This window comes from Odocoileus virginianus, chromosome 11, assembly GCF_023699985.2.
Source record: "Odocoileus virginianus isolate 20LAN1187 ecotype Illinois chromosome 11, Ovbor_1.2, whole genome shotgun sequence".
In the NCBI taxonomy this organism is placed as follows: domain Eukaryota; kingdom Metazoa; phylum Chordata; class Mammalia; order Artiodactyla; family Cervidae; genus Odocoileus; species Odocoileus virginianus.
Window position 1 is genome coordinate 1,169,153 of NC_069684.1, and position 18,222 is coordinate 1,187,374.

Consider the following 18,222-nt stretch of genomic DNA (forward strand, 5'->3'; position numbering starts at 1 on the left):
AAGTGTCTGGAATGGGCCTCAGGCTGCAGGTGAGAGATGGTGGCCCCTCCCCCCTCCACTGCAGGGAGCAGGAGAGCCAGACCTCTGATCCCCCCTGTCCCACCAGCTGGAGTGAAGGAGGCCGGTCCGGGAGCCGGGAACGACACCACGAATACCAGCAGGGCTCAGAGTGCATTCCCGCTCAGGACCCCGGAGGCGGGCAGGACCACAGTGCCAGCCGGTTTGAGGGAAGTCCGAAACTCAGGCGGCTGGGTGAGCTGCCCAAGGTCCCCCAGGGGGAAGCCAGGTGTCCTACCTGCCGTGCCCCAGGGCCACCGCTCAGGGATGTCACACCCTCCTTCACCCCGCCCCCACGTCCCCAGGTCCTGTCGCTGCAGCTGCAGAGCCTGGAAGAGCCGCCACACTGCCTCTCTGCCTGAGATTCAGGATCCCGACGTGCGGCTTGGCTGCAGCCTCCGGGGCCTCCCGGGCCTCCCACAGTCCTCTCCCCCGGGGCGGAGCAGCTCCCGAGGCTGGTGGCCAGGGACTGGTCAGGACACTCCAGGCGGGAGCCTGATGCCTGGGCCTGGTCCAGTCCTGGGCCAAGCAGCCCCTCCTGGGCCTGGAGCAGCTGCACCAGCGTCTCTGGAGAGACCACGACCAGTACCTTGGTCACCCTCGTGGCCAGAGCTGTGTCCCCTGCAGCTCGGTCAGCTCCTACTGCAGGAGGCCCAGGCCACACACGGCCCTCTAACCCAGGACAGAGGGTCTCTTTCCTGTTGAGAAATGCCAAACTCCTGCCATTTATGATCACAGCCAGCCTCACAAGATTATTACTATCAGTGCTAATATTAGTGGTGGGCCCTCAGAGTAATTTTGACATGAACTGAAGTTTGGGACCACCCTCAGCCCGGAATGGGACAAAATGTACGAGCCCCAGCGAGCTGAAAATGTGAAGCCTCTTGTTTTGAAATGATTATGAATTTCAAGATGGCAAGAGCAGAACCTTAAGCCAAGTGACAGCCTGTGCAAGTGTGGGCTCTCCCAGCCGCAACCCGCGCTGTCCCCCAGCTCATTCTGAGACCCAGGAGTCCCGCCTTCCATCCCCACACCACACCTGCGGCTCATCACTGCTCTCAGCAGGAGGTTCCGAGGACTCCACAAAGGTGAAAGTGAGAGTCGCTTCTGCGTGTCTCTTTGAGACCTCATGGACCATACAGTCCGTGGGATTCTCCAGGCCAGGATACTGGAGTGGGTAGCCTTTCCCTTCCCCAGGGGATCTTCCCGACCCAGGGATGGAACCCAGGCGGTAGCCCCAGTCACATCTCATCGTCATTGGTTGGCTGCCGCCTTGTTTTCGCAGCCAATGAGAGAAGGACGCGTGGGCGTGTCCGGCGAGGGGGCGGGGCTAAGGCGCACTCGGGGCGAGGCTGGCGCACCTGGGCTGCGAGGGCAGGTGTCCGCCCCAGATGCACTCAAGGGAATAAAGTTACCATTGTTTTAGTCTCTGTTTCATCTCCTCTCACCGCTGCAGACGGCCCCCAGCAATCCTATCTTATCTTCTATGACTCAGTACAGATGTGAGAACTCCTTTCCTGTACTTTGGAAATTATGTACAAATAAAAGGTAATATCATGTAGCTTAAGAGACAGACATGGGAAACATCTCCGCTTTAAAATTTGGAACAGAAGACACGAAACTCAGTTGAATAACTGCAATGTTTGTGACCTGAATTCATGCGTTCAATACCTCTCTTTTGAGTAAGATATTTTACACATAAAAATCTCTTACAGTGAATTGGGAGAGGAAGGGGAGAAATGAGAGGGGTTTTTGCATATGTGCGTTCAAAGAGAGGAATTCTATTCAAGTGTTTTATGCAACAGTTACACACGAGTGTAAAAAAAGTATTTTTTCTGTTTTAAAGAATGATAAACAGAAAACTTCATGATACACAAATGAAAGAAAAAGATCTCAGTAGGTTCCCTAAAGGCTTCCCCTTAGCTGAGCAGCAATTTTTTCCTTTTCCTCCAGCCAGCTCTGCGCCCACCCTGAGGGTAACCACTAGCTGACACCTGTGTTAGTTAATCACCTACATCTCCTTATGTTGTGCCACTTGTATGGTGCATGGTAAACAGCAGCATGTTTAGTGTGCCTGGCATCGACCCCAATGTAAAGGGATGACACATGTGTATACGCACACATCATTTGTTTCTTTCCATCAAGTTGCTTTTGAGATAAATCCATGTTGATTACTAAAGGTTTTTCCAGTGAACGGATGGAAAAGTTGGACCATGAAGAAGGCCGAGCACTGAAGAACTGATGCTTTCGAACTGTGGTGCTGGAGAAGACTCTTGAGAGTCTCCTGTACTGCAAGGAAATCAAACCAGTCCATCCTAAAGGAAATCAGTCCTGAATATTCATTGGAAGGACTGATGCTGAAGCTGAAGCTCCAACACTTTGGCCACCTGATGCGAAGATCCAATTCACTGGAAAAGACCCTGATGCTGGGAAAGATTGAGGGCAGGAGGAGAAGGGGACAACGGAAGATGAGATGGTTGGATGACATCACTGATTCAATGGACATGAGTTTGAGCAAACTCTGGAAGATAGTGAAGGACAGAGAAGCCTGGCGTGCTGCAGTCCATGGAGCTGAAAAGAATCGGACCACAACTTAGAGACTGAACAACATTCTGTTTCTTTTCCTATCCATATTCTACCAATGTGGATATTGGGTTGTTTCCTGTTTGTGGCTCTTGTAACAGTCACAGTGCTGCTGTGAAATCTTTTCCCCAAGGCACCCATATGAACATTTCTTGTCTAGACTGTGCACCTGGGGGTGGAATTGCTGGGTCAGAAGGTACCCTTCCTGGGATGTCAATTGTATGTGTGAGTTGGCTGGAATGAGGGAGGCTGATGGCTGGTGAAACAAGGCTTCGGGTGTGTCTGTGAGGTTGTCTCCAGAAGACACTGGCATTGAAATCTGCAAATAGTGCAGACGGTTCTCACCAGGGAGGTATGAACGAAACGGGGAGGTGGAAGTGGGTGAGTCCGCTCTGTGTCCGAGCTGGGCCTCCACCTCCTGCTCTCAGTCATCAGGGGTGCAGGCTTCTGGGCCGCTGCAGTCACACCAGGACGTACACTGTTAACTCCTGGGGTCCAGGTCCCGGGACTTCGAGTCTGGGTTGGAACACACCCCGCTCCCCTGGGCCTCTAGCCTGCAGGTGGCCTCCACAACCAGCCTCCCCAGCCCCTCAGGGTAAGCCTCTTCCTATCCATCCATATGTAACCTCTTGGTTCTGTCTCTCTGGAGACCCTCACCCACGCTATCGTGGCTGAAGAGCCTTTATAGCCACGAATCATGGACAGTCTCCTTGGCGTGACAGGGCAGCAGGTCTCTTGTCCGTTCTGTGGCTTATTCGTTCATGTTCTACGGACAGTCTCCCTGGCGTGACGGGGCAGCAGGTCTCTTGTCCGTTCTGCGGCTTATTCGTTCATGTTCTTTGTTGACTTTTGATAAAAGATGTTTAATTTTCATACACATTATTTTTTTTTCTTTTATGGCTTTGCTTTTGGAATCTTACGAAAACCTTCCCTACCTCAAAGTAATAAGGTATTTTCCTATTCTAGCATTTCCTAAGATTTAGTTTTGCCACTTACATATAAATTCTTAATACATTCATTTCCATGTTTAGATTAAGATAGGGACTCAGTCTCACTTGGTTGACCAGTTGTCCTGGAACAGCACAGTAAACACTTCATCCCTTCCTGCTTCTCTAATATCCACTGTGTCACGAATCAAGTTTCCAAACAGGACTGGGTTTATTCTTCCTGGTCTTCTGTGTATCTCTTCATATACCCAAACCATAGTGCTCTAGTTACTATGGCAATAATAAGCCTTGACATTTGATAGGGCAAATTTCCTCCTTTCTTTTTTACTCTTCTTCAGAAATTTTCAGTGTTTTGTTTTTTTTTTTTTGACCCTTTGTTCACCCACATAAATTTTAGAATCACTTTGTCAATTTGTGTGAAAAACCCTGTTGGAGTTTTTATTGAAAATGAACTGAATCTATAAATGCATTTGCAGACAGTTGATTGATGTCTTTGTAATATTATCTTCCTAGCCAGTGATGTAGTCTGTCCATTTACTTATGCCATTTAAAATGTCCTTCAAAAAAGTTTTATAGTTTTTCCACTGAGCATATTTTATTAGATCTATTCCTAGGTATTCTACTTGTTGCTATTCTAAATGATGGACTTCCCTGGGGGCTCAGTGGTAAAGAATCTGCCTACCAATGCAGGAGACACAGGAGAGTTGGGTTTGATCCCTAGGTTGAGAAGATACCCTGGAGAAGGAAATGGCAACCCACTCCAATATTCTTGCCTGGGAAATCCCATGAACAAAGGAGCCTGGCGGGCTACAGTCCATGGGTAAGAGTTGGATGTGATTTAGCAACTGAACAACGACTGTCCTTGTGGTTCTGGCATCAGATTTGACTAAACTTATTTAATAAGGTGAAAAACCCCTTCTTTTCTAGTCTCTGGGGAAGATTGTTAAGATTGCAAATGTTCCTGAAACATTTCTACCTATCAGACTTCTGGGCTCTTTTCTTTGTGGGAAAATGCTTAGCAACCAATTGAATTTCTTCAACGGTATAGGACTACGCAGGCTTTATGTCTCTCCTTGAGTCTGTTTTGGTCAATGGTTTTATCTAGGAATTCACGCATTCTGTTGAAATAATTAAATGTCTAAACGCCATGTTAAATAGTAGCTTTTGTCTCTGTTGAATCTGTGATATGCTCTCTTCTTCATTCCTAATGTTTATTTTTGCTATTGCTTGTTTCACTTGATTAAATCATCACAGAAGTTTGTCAGTATTATTAACCATTTCAAAAAGACAGTCTTCGAATTTTATTTTCCTGTTGAAAAATGGGTGCTATAAATCACTGGTTCCTGCCCTTCATTGTTTTCTTCTAAGTTATTCAAAGCTTAAAAAAAATTTTTTTTAAGCTATTTGCTCTATTTTTTAAAAAGGTTGTTTCATTTATTAGGGAGTTCCCTGGCTGTCCAGTGGTCACGACCCTCGCTGTCACTGCCAAGAGGCCCAAATTCCATCCCTGATTGGGGAACTAGGATCCCCAGGATTTGCACAGGATTTGGTCAGACAGAGGTGGGCAGAAGACATGGGCTAGGGCTCAGGGAGGTCTCTCCACTATGCACTGCCTCAGGACAGGCTCAGCTTTCACACCCTTGGAACTAACTGCAGAAGAGCCCAGTTCCAGCCCAACTCTTCCCTCCAGCCAGAAACCCGTCCTCCCCCCACCCATCACCCCCTCCTCCCCCCCCGCCCCCACCCCAAGTCCTGGCACAGAGACTCTGCAAGGGAAATCAATCTCTCCCCAGCGTGCAGACCCCAAATTCATTTGTAGATGGTTTGCCTGTGTTAGCCAGCGTTTTAATGAAGAAACAGCATACAGAAAGCATCTCCCCCTAGCATGCATGCATCCACACACACACACAAACACACACATGCCCTCCAGCCCCCGCCCCACCCAGGTCCTCTGACCCCTTGCTTTCCCCTCACTGTAGGCACACAGACCTAGCTCTTCCCGCCCTCCCTCTAACAGCCCAGCCCAGGGTATGGAGGACCTGGGCCCCATCCTGCAGACAGATCCCTGCCTTCTGATCTCCCAAGCCCGAGCCTCGCGGCCACGCTGTCTAGTGACTCAGCTCAAGGCCGGGAGTCTGAATGCCCGCTTCCTCTTTGTCTTCCCCGAAGCCTCCACGCCTCCCTGGAGGAGCTTCCCCCTCGCTCGCCTCCCCCTGAGGCTCTGGGCATGGCCAGCATCCTCCACCCCCTTGGACGGGCTCCCCAGGCTGGCATGGTGTGAGGAGTGCAGCTTCCGGGACCCACGGTCATCCAGCGGCTTCGGGGCTGGGCAGGGCCATTCCAGGGTGCGGCGCGGCTCATCCTTGGGTTCTGCAAGACAGAGGACCAGGCTGCCCGGCTTGTCCCGAGGTCAACACAGCCCCGCGGGGGCCAGGCCCGGGAGCTCTGCTCTGGGGCCGCAGCCACCAGATGCTCTCTGAGTTTGGGCCAGGTTCTTCTTCCCCAGCCCCTAGAGTCCCCAGACACTAGTGTGCACATGAGCCAGACACTTCGCAATGTTCCTCCCCAGGGTTGAAACGGTCAATTCTGAATAAATCAGAATGTTAGGAGCTACTTTTCCTTCTTGCTTTTCAAAATATAAGATGCTATGGTGGGGCAGGGAATGTTTTCTTATTAACACACATTATTTGCCTCACTGAAAAGGAAACTGTTGAGGAGAGCTGTGTGGCCTGGGGGCACTATGTGTCCGTCTCTGGGCATGTTCATGAAGGCGCATCACAGCTTTCTCTCTCATTCAAAACAGGGGCGGACCTGTTCTGGGACACTTAGGTGGGTGGCATCAGCCCCTCAAACCAAGAGCTGCTCACCTGTGTCTTGCCCACCGTGGCTTACAGATGACAAACCAGGGCCCCAGGAGGACCGGAGGCAGACGTTAAGTCAGGGAGTTCACAGAGAGCTAGGCTGCGAAGCTGCCGGCCTGGCCCCAGCCCACCCTTCCAGGGCACTCCCTGAAGGCAGCTTCCCCCCCACCCCCAGTAAGCTCAAGCCCGAGCCGGGCAGCCTCACCCACGACGATGAGCGTGGCGGTGCTGACTGCCTGGCCCAGCGTGTTCTCGGCCACCGCTTTGTACTGGCCGCCGTCAGTGGCGGAGACACTGGGGATGACCAGTGAGCACACGCCCATCACGTCGGTGGTGTACGCCGTGGGGTGGTTGGCCAGGCTCTGGTCGTTCTTGAACCAGGAGACGTGGGGGCGCGGCTGGCCCTGCACAGCGCAGGTCATGCAGCACTCGCTGCCCAGGGGCAGCAGGTGGGGACGCAGGCCCACCAGGAAGCGCGGCTTCTGGCTCAGGTCCGGCTCCCGGTAGCTTAAGCCCCTTGCCGGGACCTTGTCTGCCGTGCGGAAAGCGGAGGGTCAGAGAGCCGGAAGGGCAGTGGGGAGCCGTGGGTGGGAAGCTCCTGGTGGAGGCGGGCGTTCCGGGACTCCCTGACATCTCGCCTGCAAACTTGACCCCAAGGCTGCTGCACTTATTTTTTTATCCTTTTTTTCAAAAATTTCTTTTCGATTTTTTTTCCTATACTACAAGCTAACACAGACGCACTGTGGGCAAATTGGAGCATAGGAGAAATCAAAAGAAGGAATAAAAACTGAACATGACCTCACTACCTACGGACGACCACAGCTCACATCTGAGAGTGGAACCTTCGGACACTTTTCCATTTTAGGAAATCGTGAAATTTAGAAATCGTGAAAACGTAGGTCTGATTTAGGGCCTGATTTTTAGGGCGACTGCTTTGAAGTTTGGAATCTATCTGACCGCAAAGGCCTGTTCTCAGAGAAGCACTGACCTCTGTCTACCGTATTGCCTGCCTCTGACTTGAGAAGCCCCCAGAGCCCGCAGGCACCGGCCCTCGGGTTCTCCCCGCAGAGGCGGAGCCTGAGGACAGGGGCGGGGGCCCCCCTCCAACCCCGCCCCTGGCGCCCTGGACCCGGAGCTCACCCGGAGGCTGACGCGGGACGACCCAGGGCTGGCGCGTGTCCGAGGGCTCGCTGGCGCCCAGCTCGTTCTTGGCCACCACGCGGAAGTGGTACTCGTGGCCCGGGAGGACGCCCACCAGGGTGAAGCGGCAGTTGTGCAGGCGCTCGGCCGCCGGACACCAGGGTGCGTGGGCCGAGGTGCGCATCAGCACGGCGTAGTGCAGCGGCGCGGCGCCCGCCTCCGTCTCGTCGGGGGACGGCTCCCACTCGATGGTCACCGAGCCCAGCGTGCCCTCCCGCAGGACGACGGGCCCTGGCGCCCGCGGGCGCGCTGTGGGGGCAGAGCGGGCAGGCTGGGGCTCGCGTGCGCCTGACTGGGCCCGGGGCCCCTGCAGGGCCCTGCCCGGGGCACCAGTCCGGCCTGGGTTCCCATATCCTAAGTCCTGCCCAAATCCCTGAGTCCTGCCCACGTCTCCCCATATCCTGCCCTGGGCCCCAGGCCTGCCCAGGTTCCCATATTGTGCCCAGGTTCCCATATTATGCCCAGGTTCCCATATCCTGCCAGGGCCTAAGTCCTGACCCAAGTCCCTGAGTCGTGCCCAGGTCTCTGAGTCCTGACCTGAGTCTCTGAGAACTGCCCCGTCTCCCCATGTCCTGCTCCAGGGCCTGAGTCCTGCCTAAGTCCCTGAGTCCTACCCTGGTCCCTGAATCCTGCCTGGGTTCCCAAATCCTTCCCATGTCCCCGTCTTCTTCCAAGGCCCTGGACACAGTCTCCCCAGGCAGGGGAACCAGAGACAATTGGGCCAGTCCTGCAGTTACTGCTGGCGGGTGGGAAGCCTCTGAAGAGACTCATGGGGATCCACTTTGGCTTGTTGGTAAGTGACACATGATTCGGGGACAGAGCGGGGCTTCCGTAAGACCCAGTCACAGAGCCCCCAACTGTCAGCTGGTGGCTGGTTCTGGGTTTGAGAAACCCCTCGGGGCTAGGCCAGGGGCCCACCCTCATCCCAGGTGAGGACCGTGGACAGCTCTTCTCCGTGCTCCTTGGGCCGATGGGATGGCGGTGACTGTGTCTGCTCACTGACCCAGAGGAGGGACAGCCTCCTGAAGACTGCTCAGCTGTCCCCAGGCACCTGGGCAGGGGGACGGTGAGGCTCCCTCCCCCGGCCCCTCCCGCTCTCCCCCTCCGGTGGGCGCAGAGGGAGGGTCTGGGAGCGGCCCGTCTGAGTCCAGCCTGGGGCAGGCCGGCCTCACCTGCCACCCTGAGGCGGAAGCTGTAGGTGGCCTCCTCCCCTCGCGGGCTCCTCAGCACCACGGTGTAGACGCCGCTGTCATCGAGGCTGGCCGAGGGGATCAGGAGCTGGGTGAGGCCGTCCTTGACGGAGGCCACACTCCGCTTAGGCAGGGGCAAGCCGTCCTTCAGCCAGGTCACCTCCGGGGTGGGCGCCGCCTGGACACGGAGGAGAGGGGAGGAGAGGGGCTGAGAGGGGAGCTTGGTGGGAGGGACGGCTCTGCGCTGGGCTGAGCTGTGGGCGTGAGGAGAGGCGCTGGGGCGGAGCTGGCCCGGGAGAGGCTGGTGGACAGGTGGGCATGGTGGGGTTGGGGGAGATGAGCGGGTGAGGCAGAGGTGGGGCGGCTGAGGGGGTAAGGGCCTTGCACGTCGCACGCGTGTGGACACCTGGGCTTCGTTTTGTGGGGTTTGACCAGGAAAGCATGATTGGATCTGGGTTCACGGCACTGGGGGCACAAGGGCAGGGGGCAGTGGGGACCACTCGTGGGAGGAGAGTACTGACCAGCTGGTGCCCAGTGACTCGGGGGTCCCTGCAGGGGTCCAGCGGGGACAGGACAGGGGCCTGACCCTGCCCGATGGCCGGGACCCTCTCTCTCAGCACTGGACGTGAGTCACGTGGGGCCACGAACAGTGACCGACCTCACGGGCTTGTCTGAGAGCCCGAGAAATGACTGATACACGGGCAGCTCAGAGAACAGCGCCCGAGACAGGACAGACAGTGCGTCTTTCACGTTTTTGTCGTCGTTACCCCTGTCATCATCGTAGTCTAATAGTTAAGAACACGTAATTTAGAGATAGACTGGGGTTTGAATCAGGCTCTGTCACCTGTGAGCTTCCTACACAGATGATGATGGTTTTAACAACAGCAATAAAAACGGTAATAGGTAATACATCCTGGTACTTGCCACCTGCCCAGCACTGTTTATGTGCTTTCAAGTACGGATTCCTTGAGTCCTTGGAACAACTCTTTGAGATGTTACTCTTATTAACCCTGTTTGACAGAGGACGTGGGAACACAGAGGTTGAGATATGTGCTGGAAGTCAAACAGCTAGTGTGGACTAGGGTCAGAATTTGAATCCAGGCCACCTGTGCTTCTAACCACCCTGGTCGCTCAACCACATGCCCACAGACAGGTGCTGCTGCTGGAGGTCGTCCTGAGTCAGAGGCAGGCCGCGTGCTCACACAGCACACTTCTGAAGGCAGGGACCCCCTTCCCAGACCAAGGTGAAGTAGGGGTGGGCTTGGAGGCGCACTCCCAGGAGCCACCACCAGGGGGGCTGGCGGATGGGAGCGGAGCGGCAGCCGTGCTCAGTTCACGGCTGTCTGCAGGGGGACCCGGCCCCCCACTGCCGGACTTCCAGCAAGGGCCCAGGTACCCAAAGGGCAGGGAAGAAAGGAGACCCTCGGGGCTGACACTGCCCCGCAGCTTGACACGTGTGCTCACCTCAAAGTAGACGGGCACGCGGACAGTGTCCCCAGCTCTGACCGTCAGCAAGTCCTTCATGCTGGCGTCCATGCGGAACTTGGGGCGGACTGGAACACACGGGGTGGCCCGTCAGCTCCCTCTGCACTTGGGCACCAGCCCTGGTCACGGTCGGGCAGGGCTGCAGGGGGCCGCTGGGCAGCCCAGGGATGCTGAGACCCCGTGGGACATTGGATGAGGGCCCTGCGGGACCTGGAGAGGGGGCTAGGGGGGATTCCTGCAGGGGAGCTGTGGGGGGCAGCCTCGGGGTCAGGCCGGCACGGAAATACTCCTGTGTCTTGTGATGAGACAACGACCCACTTGAGGCAGGAAGTGGCCGGAGAGCCCTGGAGCAGGGGCAGGGCCAGGACAAAGCTCTGGGCTCTGGACACAGACTCAGGGCGCTCTTCTCTGTGCATCCCTCGTAAAGTCACACGGACACCTGGGCTCCACTGGGATGGCCCAGTGTCAGCTTGGGCCAGAGAGGCCAGCTGCTCCAGCAATGAAAGCCCCCCGGGGAGAGAAGGTCCAGCTTCCAAGGAACGGGGCCTGGGGGCCCTCTGCTCTGACGGGAGCTGGGAAGGAGCTGAGGGGCACCGGGCCCTCTCAGGAAGCAGCAGAGTTCTGGAGCGAGCCTGGGCTTTGGGGTCCGTCACCCCGACTCTGCCGAGCGCCAGCGGCTGGGCCCAGGGCAGCGCACCCCTGACCCCTGACCTTGGCGTCCTCATCTGAAATCTGGGGAGAGTGCTGACTTGCACGAGCCGTAGTGAAAATGCATTTCTGAAAGGCCTGCCTAGCCCAGTGCCCTGCTCCTGCTAGGCGCCCAGGCTGTGAGCCTTCTCTGAACTGGGGAGGGGGTTCCTGGTCACCAGCTCAGAGGCCCCAGGAAGGGCCTGGCCCGGAGGAGGAGGGGGACTTACCCGAGACGGGCATGGCTTCCACCGCCGAGCCCAGGGCCGTGGGCTGGCCGGGGCCCCCGTCGTTCACGGCCGTCACCCGCAGGAGGTAGCTCTCCCGGGGCCGCAGCCCCTTGGCCGTGTAGGTGGTGCCCGGCACGGTGCCCGCGTGGCACGGGCTCCACTGCGGGCTGGCTGCGCCGCGCATCTCCACTACGTAGCCCTGCGGTTCGTCCCCATCCTGGTTGTCGGGCCGAGCCCAGCTCAGAGTGATGCTGGTGTGCGACGTATCCGTGACCTGGAGATCCCTCACGGGCCCCGGGGGTCCTGGGCGGGCAGCATGGGGTGTCAGGCATGGCATCACCTCTCCTGAGGGAGGCTCCTCGGTGGACCCTCCCTGGTGGGCGGCCGGGGGTTCCTTTCTCTTAAGCTCTTTGCAGAAGCCCCTGCCTGCACCCAAACCCTGACTCTGTCCTGGGCTCTTCCTGCGTCTGCACCGCCGAGCCCAGCTCTCCTCCTCCAGGAAGCCTCCCCCGACTCTTTCCACCCACTCGCCAACCTGCCGACTCCCTTCCCCTAACTCCTCCCGTAATTCCCGAAGCTGCTGTTTTCTTTGACGCTTCCTTAGGTCCCAGGATCCCTAAAGGCTAGAATTCTGTCTTTCAGTTCCAAGCTTTAAGCTCCTGGTCCAGACTGCCTTGGTGCCTAGTCCATACTTGGTGCTTTTTACCTGTAAAATGGGCCTGTCTGCCTGCGAGGTTTTCACAGCAAAGCTGTGACGTGTATAAAGGGCTTTGCAGGCTGCACAGTGGCCCAGGGCTCTGGCCTCCAAGCCTGGGGCACCACCCGGGGGGTAGCCCCCCAGACTCCTTGAGTCTCTCCAGGCCCCATGGCCAGCCCCCTTGGGGCCTGGACGACACGGAAGGACGCCTCTAGCCGATCCAGGGGGCCAGGAGCTTGCTGAACCCCCGGGACTTGTCGGCAGTGGGCCCTTGAGGGTAAGAGCACAGGGGAAGTGGACAGGGCAGCCGTGTGCTGTGCAGACACTTTGACGGGCGTTTTGGGGAAAGCTGTTCCGTGCTTGAATTTGGGAAATGTGGATCAAACAAGGCAGGGCAGCTTTCTTTCCTGGCATCCCGGCTGCCTGCTGTGGGCACTGAGACAGTGCCGCTCTAGACCAAGAGTTTCCCAAGCCCGCACCTGCTTCCTGGAACCATGCCAGCGTCCGGTAGGCGATGAGTGAATGGCAAATTGACGGTGAGGCTCCCTGTGACCCCCACCCCCCAGGGATGACGCCTCCTCACTGGGGGCAGTGGGAGCTTGCAGGAAGCGAGCCAGGGAGAGGGCTGACCCGGGGACGTTCTGGGTGGGACTCTACCAACCCCCACCTCTGGGCTGGCCCTGTCTCAGTGATGGCTCCCTAAATTATTCCTCACCCTGAAGGCCTCTCCACCTTCGTCCCTGGCCCCCCGCCCTGGTCACCGGGGGTGGGTACCCCACTTACTCATGGGGTCACGGGCGAAGACGGCCTCCGATGGGGGTCCAGGCTCTCCCCGGCCGGAGGGGGCCACGGCTGTGACCCGGAACTCATACTGCCAGCCCTGCCGCAGGTCCCCCACTGTCCACTTCTTCTCTGTGGGAGGCCCCTTCACATCAGTCCTGCCCGACGGGGCCGGCGACGCCTGGACAGGACTGGCCTAGCCCTGCAGCTCCGCACCCCCTGCTGCCCCGCCCAGGAGACCCGGTCCTCTCCAAGCGGGCGGGCGCCGTGCAGGGTCTCAGGTGCCCTGTGCAGCTCCGCCCCTGCCTGGCAGGGAAGCCTGGGGCAGGCACTCCCACCGCCCCCGGGCCGCTCACCGAGCACGGGCTCCTGGTTCGCGGCCACCCAGGCGTGGCTCCCCTTCTTGCGTTTCTCGATCAGGTAGCCGAGGATGTGGGCGCTGCCAGGGCCCCGGGGCGCCGTCCAGGACAGAGTGACGCCCTGGCTGGAGGCTGACAGGATGGACGGCGGGGACGGGGGCCCAGGCCGAGCTGCAGGCGGATGAGGTGCTGGTTGGCCGGGGATGGGTGAGGCCCCAGCTCCCAGGGGTGCCTGGCAGAGGAGGGGGCCCTGGGGGAGGCCACACGCAGCCCCTTTCAGGGGCGGCCAGGGTGGGAGCCAGCCTACACTCCGGGGACAGGAGTGATGGAAATAGGGAGGCACGGTGCCCTGGAGGGTAAGAGCCAGCCCCGAGGCCCTGGGAGGTGCCCCAGAAGGAGAATGAGCCTTGGAGAGCGGCTCTGCCGTCCACTCCGTCCCACAGAGTCACAGCTGGACAAGACCCCTGTGTCCTGCTCGCTGATTCAGCCACCCAGGTCCCAGAGAAGCTGGTCTCCCGCGCCTGGAGACCCCCCAGCGCGGGCTGGTGACCCCCAGCCTCTGAGCACAGCACGGAGCCCAGCAGCGCCCCCGCCCCGGCCCCCAGCTTCCTCTCACCCTCAGGTGCCACCAGCACCTCCTCGGACTCCAGGGCCTCGCCAGGCCCCTCTGCGGTCACGGCCCGCACGCGGTAGGCGTACTTCTTGCCCTGCTCCGTGTGGGCGTCCGTGAAGCTGGTGCTGTCCGAGCGGGGCTCGCCCACCTTCAGCCACGTGCTCCGGCCGGCCTGCCGCCGCTCCACCACGTACTGCTCCAGGGCCCGGCCGCCATCGTCCTTAGGGGGCCGCCAGTGCAGGCGCACGCCAGCCCCGTGGCCGTCCTGCACCTCCAGGGGGCCCTGCGGGGGCTGCGGCTTGTCTGGGGACCCCCGGGAAGAGAAGGGGGATCAGAGGAGCCGCAGGGGAGCTGGACTCCGCCCTCAGTGGACACGCTTGCCTGTGGGGGAAGGCCCAGGCGGGCTTCACCTTGAGGGAGCCCTGGTCTCCATCCCCGGGAGTGACACCGAAGGCTCCCACCTGCAGGGGCTCCGGCCACAGGCGGTGCCCCCCGTGGCCGCGGGCTACAGAATGGAGCCTCCCTGCCTGGGCGCCCCACATGGACCATGAGGAGCCTGACTGAGTGACTCCAGGCGGGGGCCACCCTCCCCCCCCGCCGACACCTCTAGGAGACACCCGGCCAGTCTCCCCGCCGCCGAGGAGCCGCCCCGGGTCTGTCTAAGTTTAGACAAACTTAGACAATCAGCGTGAGGAGGGCGCGCCCAGCTCGGGTGGGCTTGGTCTTGGGCAGCGTGCACATGGGGGTCAGTGTCATGGGGGCGGGACGGGCGAGGGCAGGCTGGCACCTAGGACCTGCAGGGTGAGCTCGGCCTGCGTGGAGCCGCCCTGGCTCCTCAGGGTGACGCTGTACTGGCCACGGTCCTGCCTGCTGGCGCTGGGGAGGCACAGACGCGTGAAGCCGTCCCCCACGGCCACCTGGGCGCCGTGGCCGCTGCCACCGGCCACCTGCTCCCCGTCCTTCCTCCAGGTGGCCTGGACCGGGAGGCAGCTCTGGAAGGGGACCTTCATGGTCACCGGCTTCCCAGCCTTGACCACCAGTGGCTCCCGCAGCTTCGCAGAGACGTCTGGAGCGATGACTGGGGGATCTGGGGAGCACAGGGCCCGGGAGTCAGGGCGGGGGAGGAGGGCCCCGGGGGTCTGGGGAGCACAGGGCCCAGGAGTCAGGGCGGGGAGGAGGAGGGCCCCGGGGGGTCTGGGGAGCACAGGGCCCGGGAGTCAGGGTGGGGGAGAAGGGGCCTCGGGGGCCGGACGTCCCCGAGGACGTGCTGACGAGGGGGAGCGTTCGGGCTGCTCGTTACAACAGCATCAACCTCTCAACAGAGGGCGAGACTGGACGCGGGCTGCAGGCCAGTGACATGTGCAGACTCAGCCCTGCGCGCCGCCTGTGGGGAGGGCGGGGCCGGGCCTCACCGTGGACGGTCAGCGTGGCCTCGCTCTGCTGGCCTCCGGCTGCAAAGCTGTACTTCCCGGCCCGTGTCCCGTCCGCCTGGGCAATGACAAGTCTGTGCGCAAGCCCATCCTGCTCCAAGGCGAGTCCATCCTGGGCGCTGAGCTGAGAGCAAGGCCACAGAAGGCCGGTCACCCACCCCATGCAGCCCCTCCTGAAGCTGGCCAGGGCCTTTATCAACGCAGCCGGGGGAGGGAACGCCCGTGCGTGCTCGGCAGGAGCCAGGCCCCCGTTTTAGCGTCTCCTTAACCATCCAGCGACCGGTGAGGCGGGTGGCACTGTTGGCCCAGAAACCAGCTGAGGATAAAGCTGAGCTCCAGAGCCCTGGGCCAACGCCACCGAGATGTTAGTAGGGGGCGAGGGCTGCTCAGGGAGTCCAGAGCCCGAAGGACAGACGTCAGCAGATGCTGGGACAGGAAGGCAGGTTGGATGGTAGCGGGCGGGCCAGGGGCCTGTCTGGGGAGCACTGAGTGGAATACAGGTCCACCCAGAGACAGTTCTTTCCAAACACGCCAAGTTGTCAGCCATGTAAACCGCCGAGTCGGCGCTGTTACAGCGAAGAGTGAAATCTCTTTCTTGCGAAGCCGCTGCTGTCCGCCCCTCAGCTTCGCTCAGCCCTCCCGCGCAGGCTGCTTGGTAAAGTGGGGGCAACAGGGTGGGGGAGGGCAGTACCTTGACTCCGTCCTTAAACCAGGCTCCGGGGCCCAGGTCGCGTATGAGGGTGCAGGAGAGCACGGCGGGCTCCCCGCGCTCCACCTCCACGTCAGCCAGGCCCTGGGAGAAGTGGCCGGTGGGGCCTGGAGGAACATGGGGGGAGGGGGGCTGGGTGCCCAGGGACCGCCTCGCCCAGCTTCCCGCTGCACCCTGGGGGCCACACGTCCCGCCAGCAGGGCCAGACCACCCTGTTTTCTCCGCAGGGCTCAGGCTGGTTCAGGGGGTCTGGGGGGCCAGGGAGATGAAGGGCCCTAGGTCACCCAAGGGGACGTCTGGTTGACCCACCCAGTCCAGTGCCTTGGACACAGGGGGTCAAGACAGACATGGGGAGGCCTCTCAGCCCCGAGAAGCCTGCATCCTACCCACGCAGGGAGGAGTAGCCTCCTGATTGGAGCAGAGGCCCCTGGAAATGGGGCTCAGGGTCAACAGCAAAGTCCTGGGCCCGGAGGCAGGCCTGGGAGCGGCCTGCACCCTGGTGTACAAGGGGACCCCTGCCCCCCCCTCCCCCGAGCCAGGACAACCGAGAGGCACCTACCTCGGGCGTCCTCAGAGAAGCCACCAGCGCCAGGCTTGCGTCTGGACCTGGGGCTCAGGGTGGTGTCCCTGCTCCGGCCGTAGGCGTCTGGCCCGCCGTCCCTGTCGGCTCTGCTGCTGCCCGGGTGGCTGGGGGGCGCCCCGGGGTACCCCACGTCCTCTCCGCCCGGCGGCTGCCCCAGGTCTCTGGCCGCATCCGCACTCCCTCTCTTTGCTGCTCCAGGATCGGCCCTGGACCAGGTCTGAGTCCTGCTCCTGTACGGGCCCAGCCTCCTCTCTGCCACGCCGGCCTCATCCAGCGCCTCGTACTCGGCCAGGGCCTCTGGGCCATGGGCCCTGTCATCCCCAGCATCCAGGGAGCCCCTTCCTCTCCTGTGTCCTGTGCCTGGTGGAGCACCAGGCCCCTGACCCCATGACCCATCGCCAGGCTCTTTTCTGCCATAGGGACCATCCAGGCCATCCCGGGCCCCCTGTCGTCCTGAACCCCCGGGCTTTCGGGAGGAGTCGTCCTCCCCCCCAGCAGAAGTCCCCTTTCTGGGGACACCTGAGTCCCCTGAACCACTAGCTCTGCTCCTGCCCAGACCTGAAGCTTTGCCATCCAGGAAGCCCGGGCTTCGCCCCCCACCAGCCTCCTCTCCGTCTGGAGCCCCCTCCCAGCCCCAGGAGCCCTCTGGCCTTTCTCGGGTCCCCCTGAGAATGGCGTCTTCCCCCTGGAGGGAGCTCGAAGCCCAGGGGCCTGGGGGCTGGTCCCAGGCTCCAGAGCTGTCTTGGCCAGACCCCCAGTCTTCCCCGCCTGGGCCCCACGCGTGTGTTTCCCCGTGCCCACCGGCGAGCCCTGATGTGGATTTGCCCCTTTCTCCGGGCAACTGGCTGCCATCCAGACCCTGGCCTGTGCCCACAGGAGTCCCCCGTCCGGCCCCCACCCTCTTGCCACCCAGCTGTGTGGCCCCGGTGCCCTGAGGGGCCAGTGCCCCCTGGACAGATGCTGGACCCCTGCCTGCTGCTCCTGGACCTGATTTCCGGGAGTCCTGGTCATGTCTGGATTCCTTAGCAGCTGACTCTGCCCAGGTCTCGCCCTGCACTGCCCTCCGACCATCAGGGACCCCGGAAGCCCCGCCCTCCCTGCTGGGAGCCCCTCTGTGCCCGGGGTACCCCGGGAGCCCAGAGCCGTCTTGCTGCCCTGCAATACCTGCCTTCCCCTCAGAACTCACAGCCCCCCACGCCTCAGGGGCGCCTGGGCGTCCAGAGCCCCGCAAACCACTCTCGGAATCCCATGCATCTGAGAGCCTCGGCGGGCCTCCTGGAACCCCCAGCATCCCTGGGCTCCCAGAGCCGGCCCCGTGAGCGGCACCATCCACGGTACCCGGCCGTCCGGCTGTGCTGGAGCCCAGCCCCACACCTGCGCCCCCCACCAGCCCCGTCCCTCTGCCCGCCTCTGGACCATCCTTGGTGCTAGTGCCACTGTAGGGCCCCTCTGAGGCTGCCCCGCATCCCGAGCCACGTCCCAGGGCTTCCTGGCCTCTGAGTCCGCTGTCCTTTCCCACCCCAGCCAGTGAGGCTGCTCCTCCAAATCCCCCTGAACCGTCTCTGAAGCCCACCTCATCCTCTGGCCCCATCGCCACAGGTCCTCTTGAGTCTCCCCTGTAACCTTCCTTACCCCCTGACTCCATTCCCCTAGCCGCCCCTGCCCCCATTCCTCCAGAACCCCCTAAACCATCTCTATAACCATCCTTAGCCCCTGAATCAACTCCCCCAGAACGCCCTAAACCATCCCCATAACCAGCCTTAGCCCCTGCCGCCATTCCTCCAGAACCCCGTAAACCATCTCCATAACCA

At 60.4% G+C, this 18,222-nt stretch overlaps 1 protein-coding gene across 1 annotated transcript in view; it reads right to left on the reverse strand.

Moving 5' to 3' along the window:
- Positions 1-5,410: 5,410 nt before the first annotated feature.
- IGFN1 (immunoglobulin like and fibronectin type III domain containing 1) overlaps positions 5,411-18,222 on the reverse strand; it is a 29,186-nt gene continuing 16,374 nt past the window's right edge. Inside the window, exons 13-25 of the mRNA XM_020907000.2 lie at positions 16,388-16,495; positions 15,811-15,935; positions 15,102-15,243; positions 14,477-14,776; positions 13,693-13,992; positions 13,074-13,247; positions 12,721-12,849; positions 11,241-11,543; positions 10,303-10,391; positions 8,821-9,016; positions 7,589-7,897; positions 6,654-6,980; positions 5,411-5,957 (exon numbers count right to left, since the gene is read on the reverse strand). Of these exons, the coding sequence (XP_020762659.2) occupies positions 5,704-5,957; positions 6,654-6,980; positions 7,589-7,897; positions 8,821-9,016; positions 10,303-10,391; positions 11,241-11,543; positions 12,721-12,849; positions 13,074-13,247; positions 13,693-13,992; positions 14,477-14,776; positions 15,102-15,243; positions 15,811-15,935; positions 16,388-16,495 (2,756 nt within the window). The 3' untranslated portion in view covers positions 5,411-5,703. The remainder of the gene's footprint in view (positions 5,958-6,653; positions 6,981-7,588; positions 7,898-8,820; positions 9,017-10,302; positions 10,392-11,240; positions 11,544-12,720; positions 12,850-13,073; positions 13,248-13,692; positions 13,993-14,476; positions 14,777-15,101; positions 15,244-15,810; positions 15,936-16,387; positions 16,496-18,222) is intronic.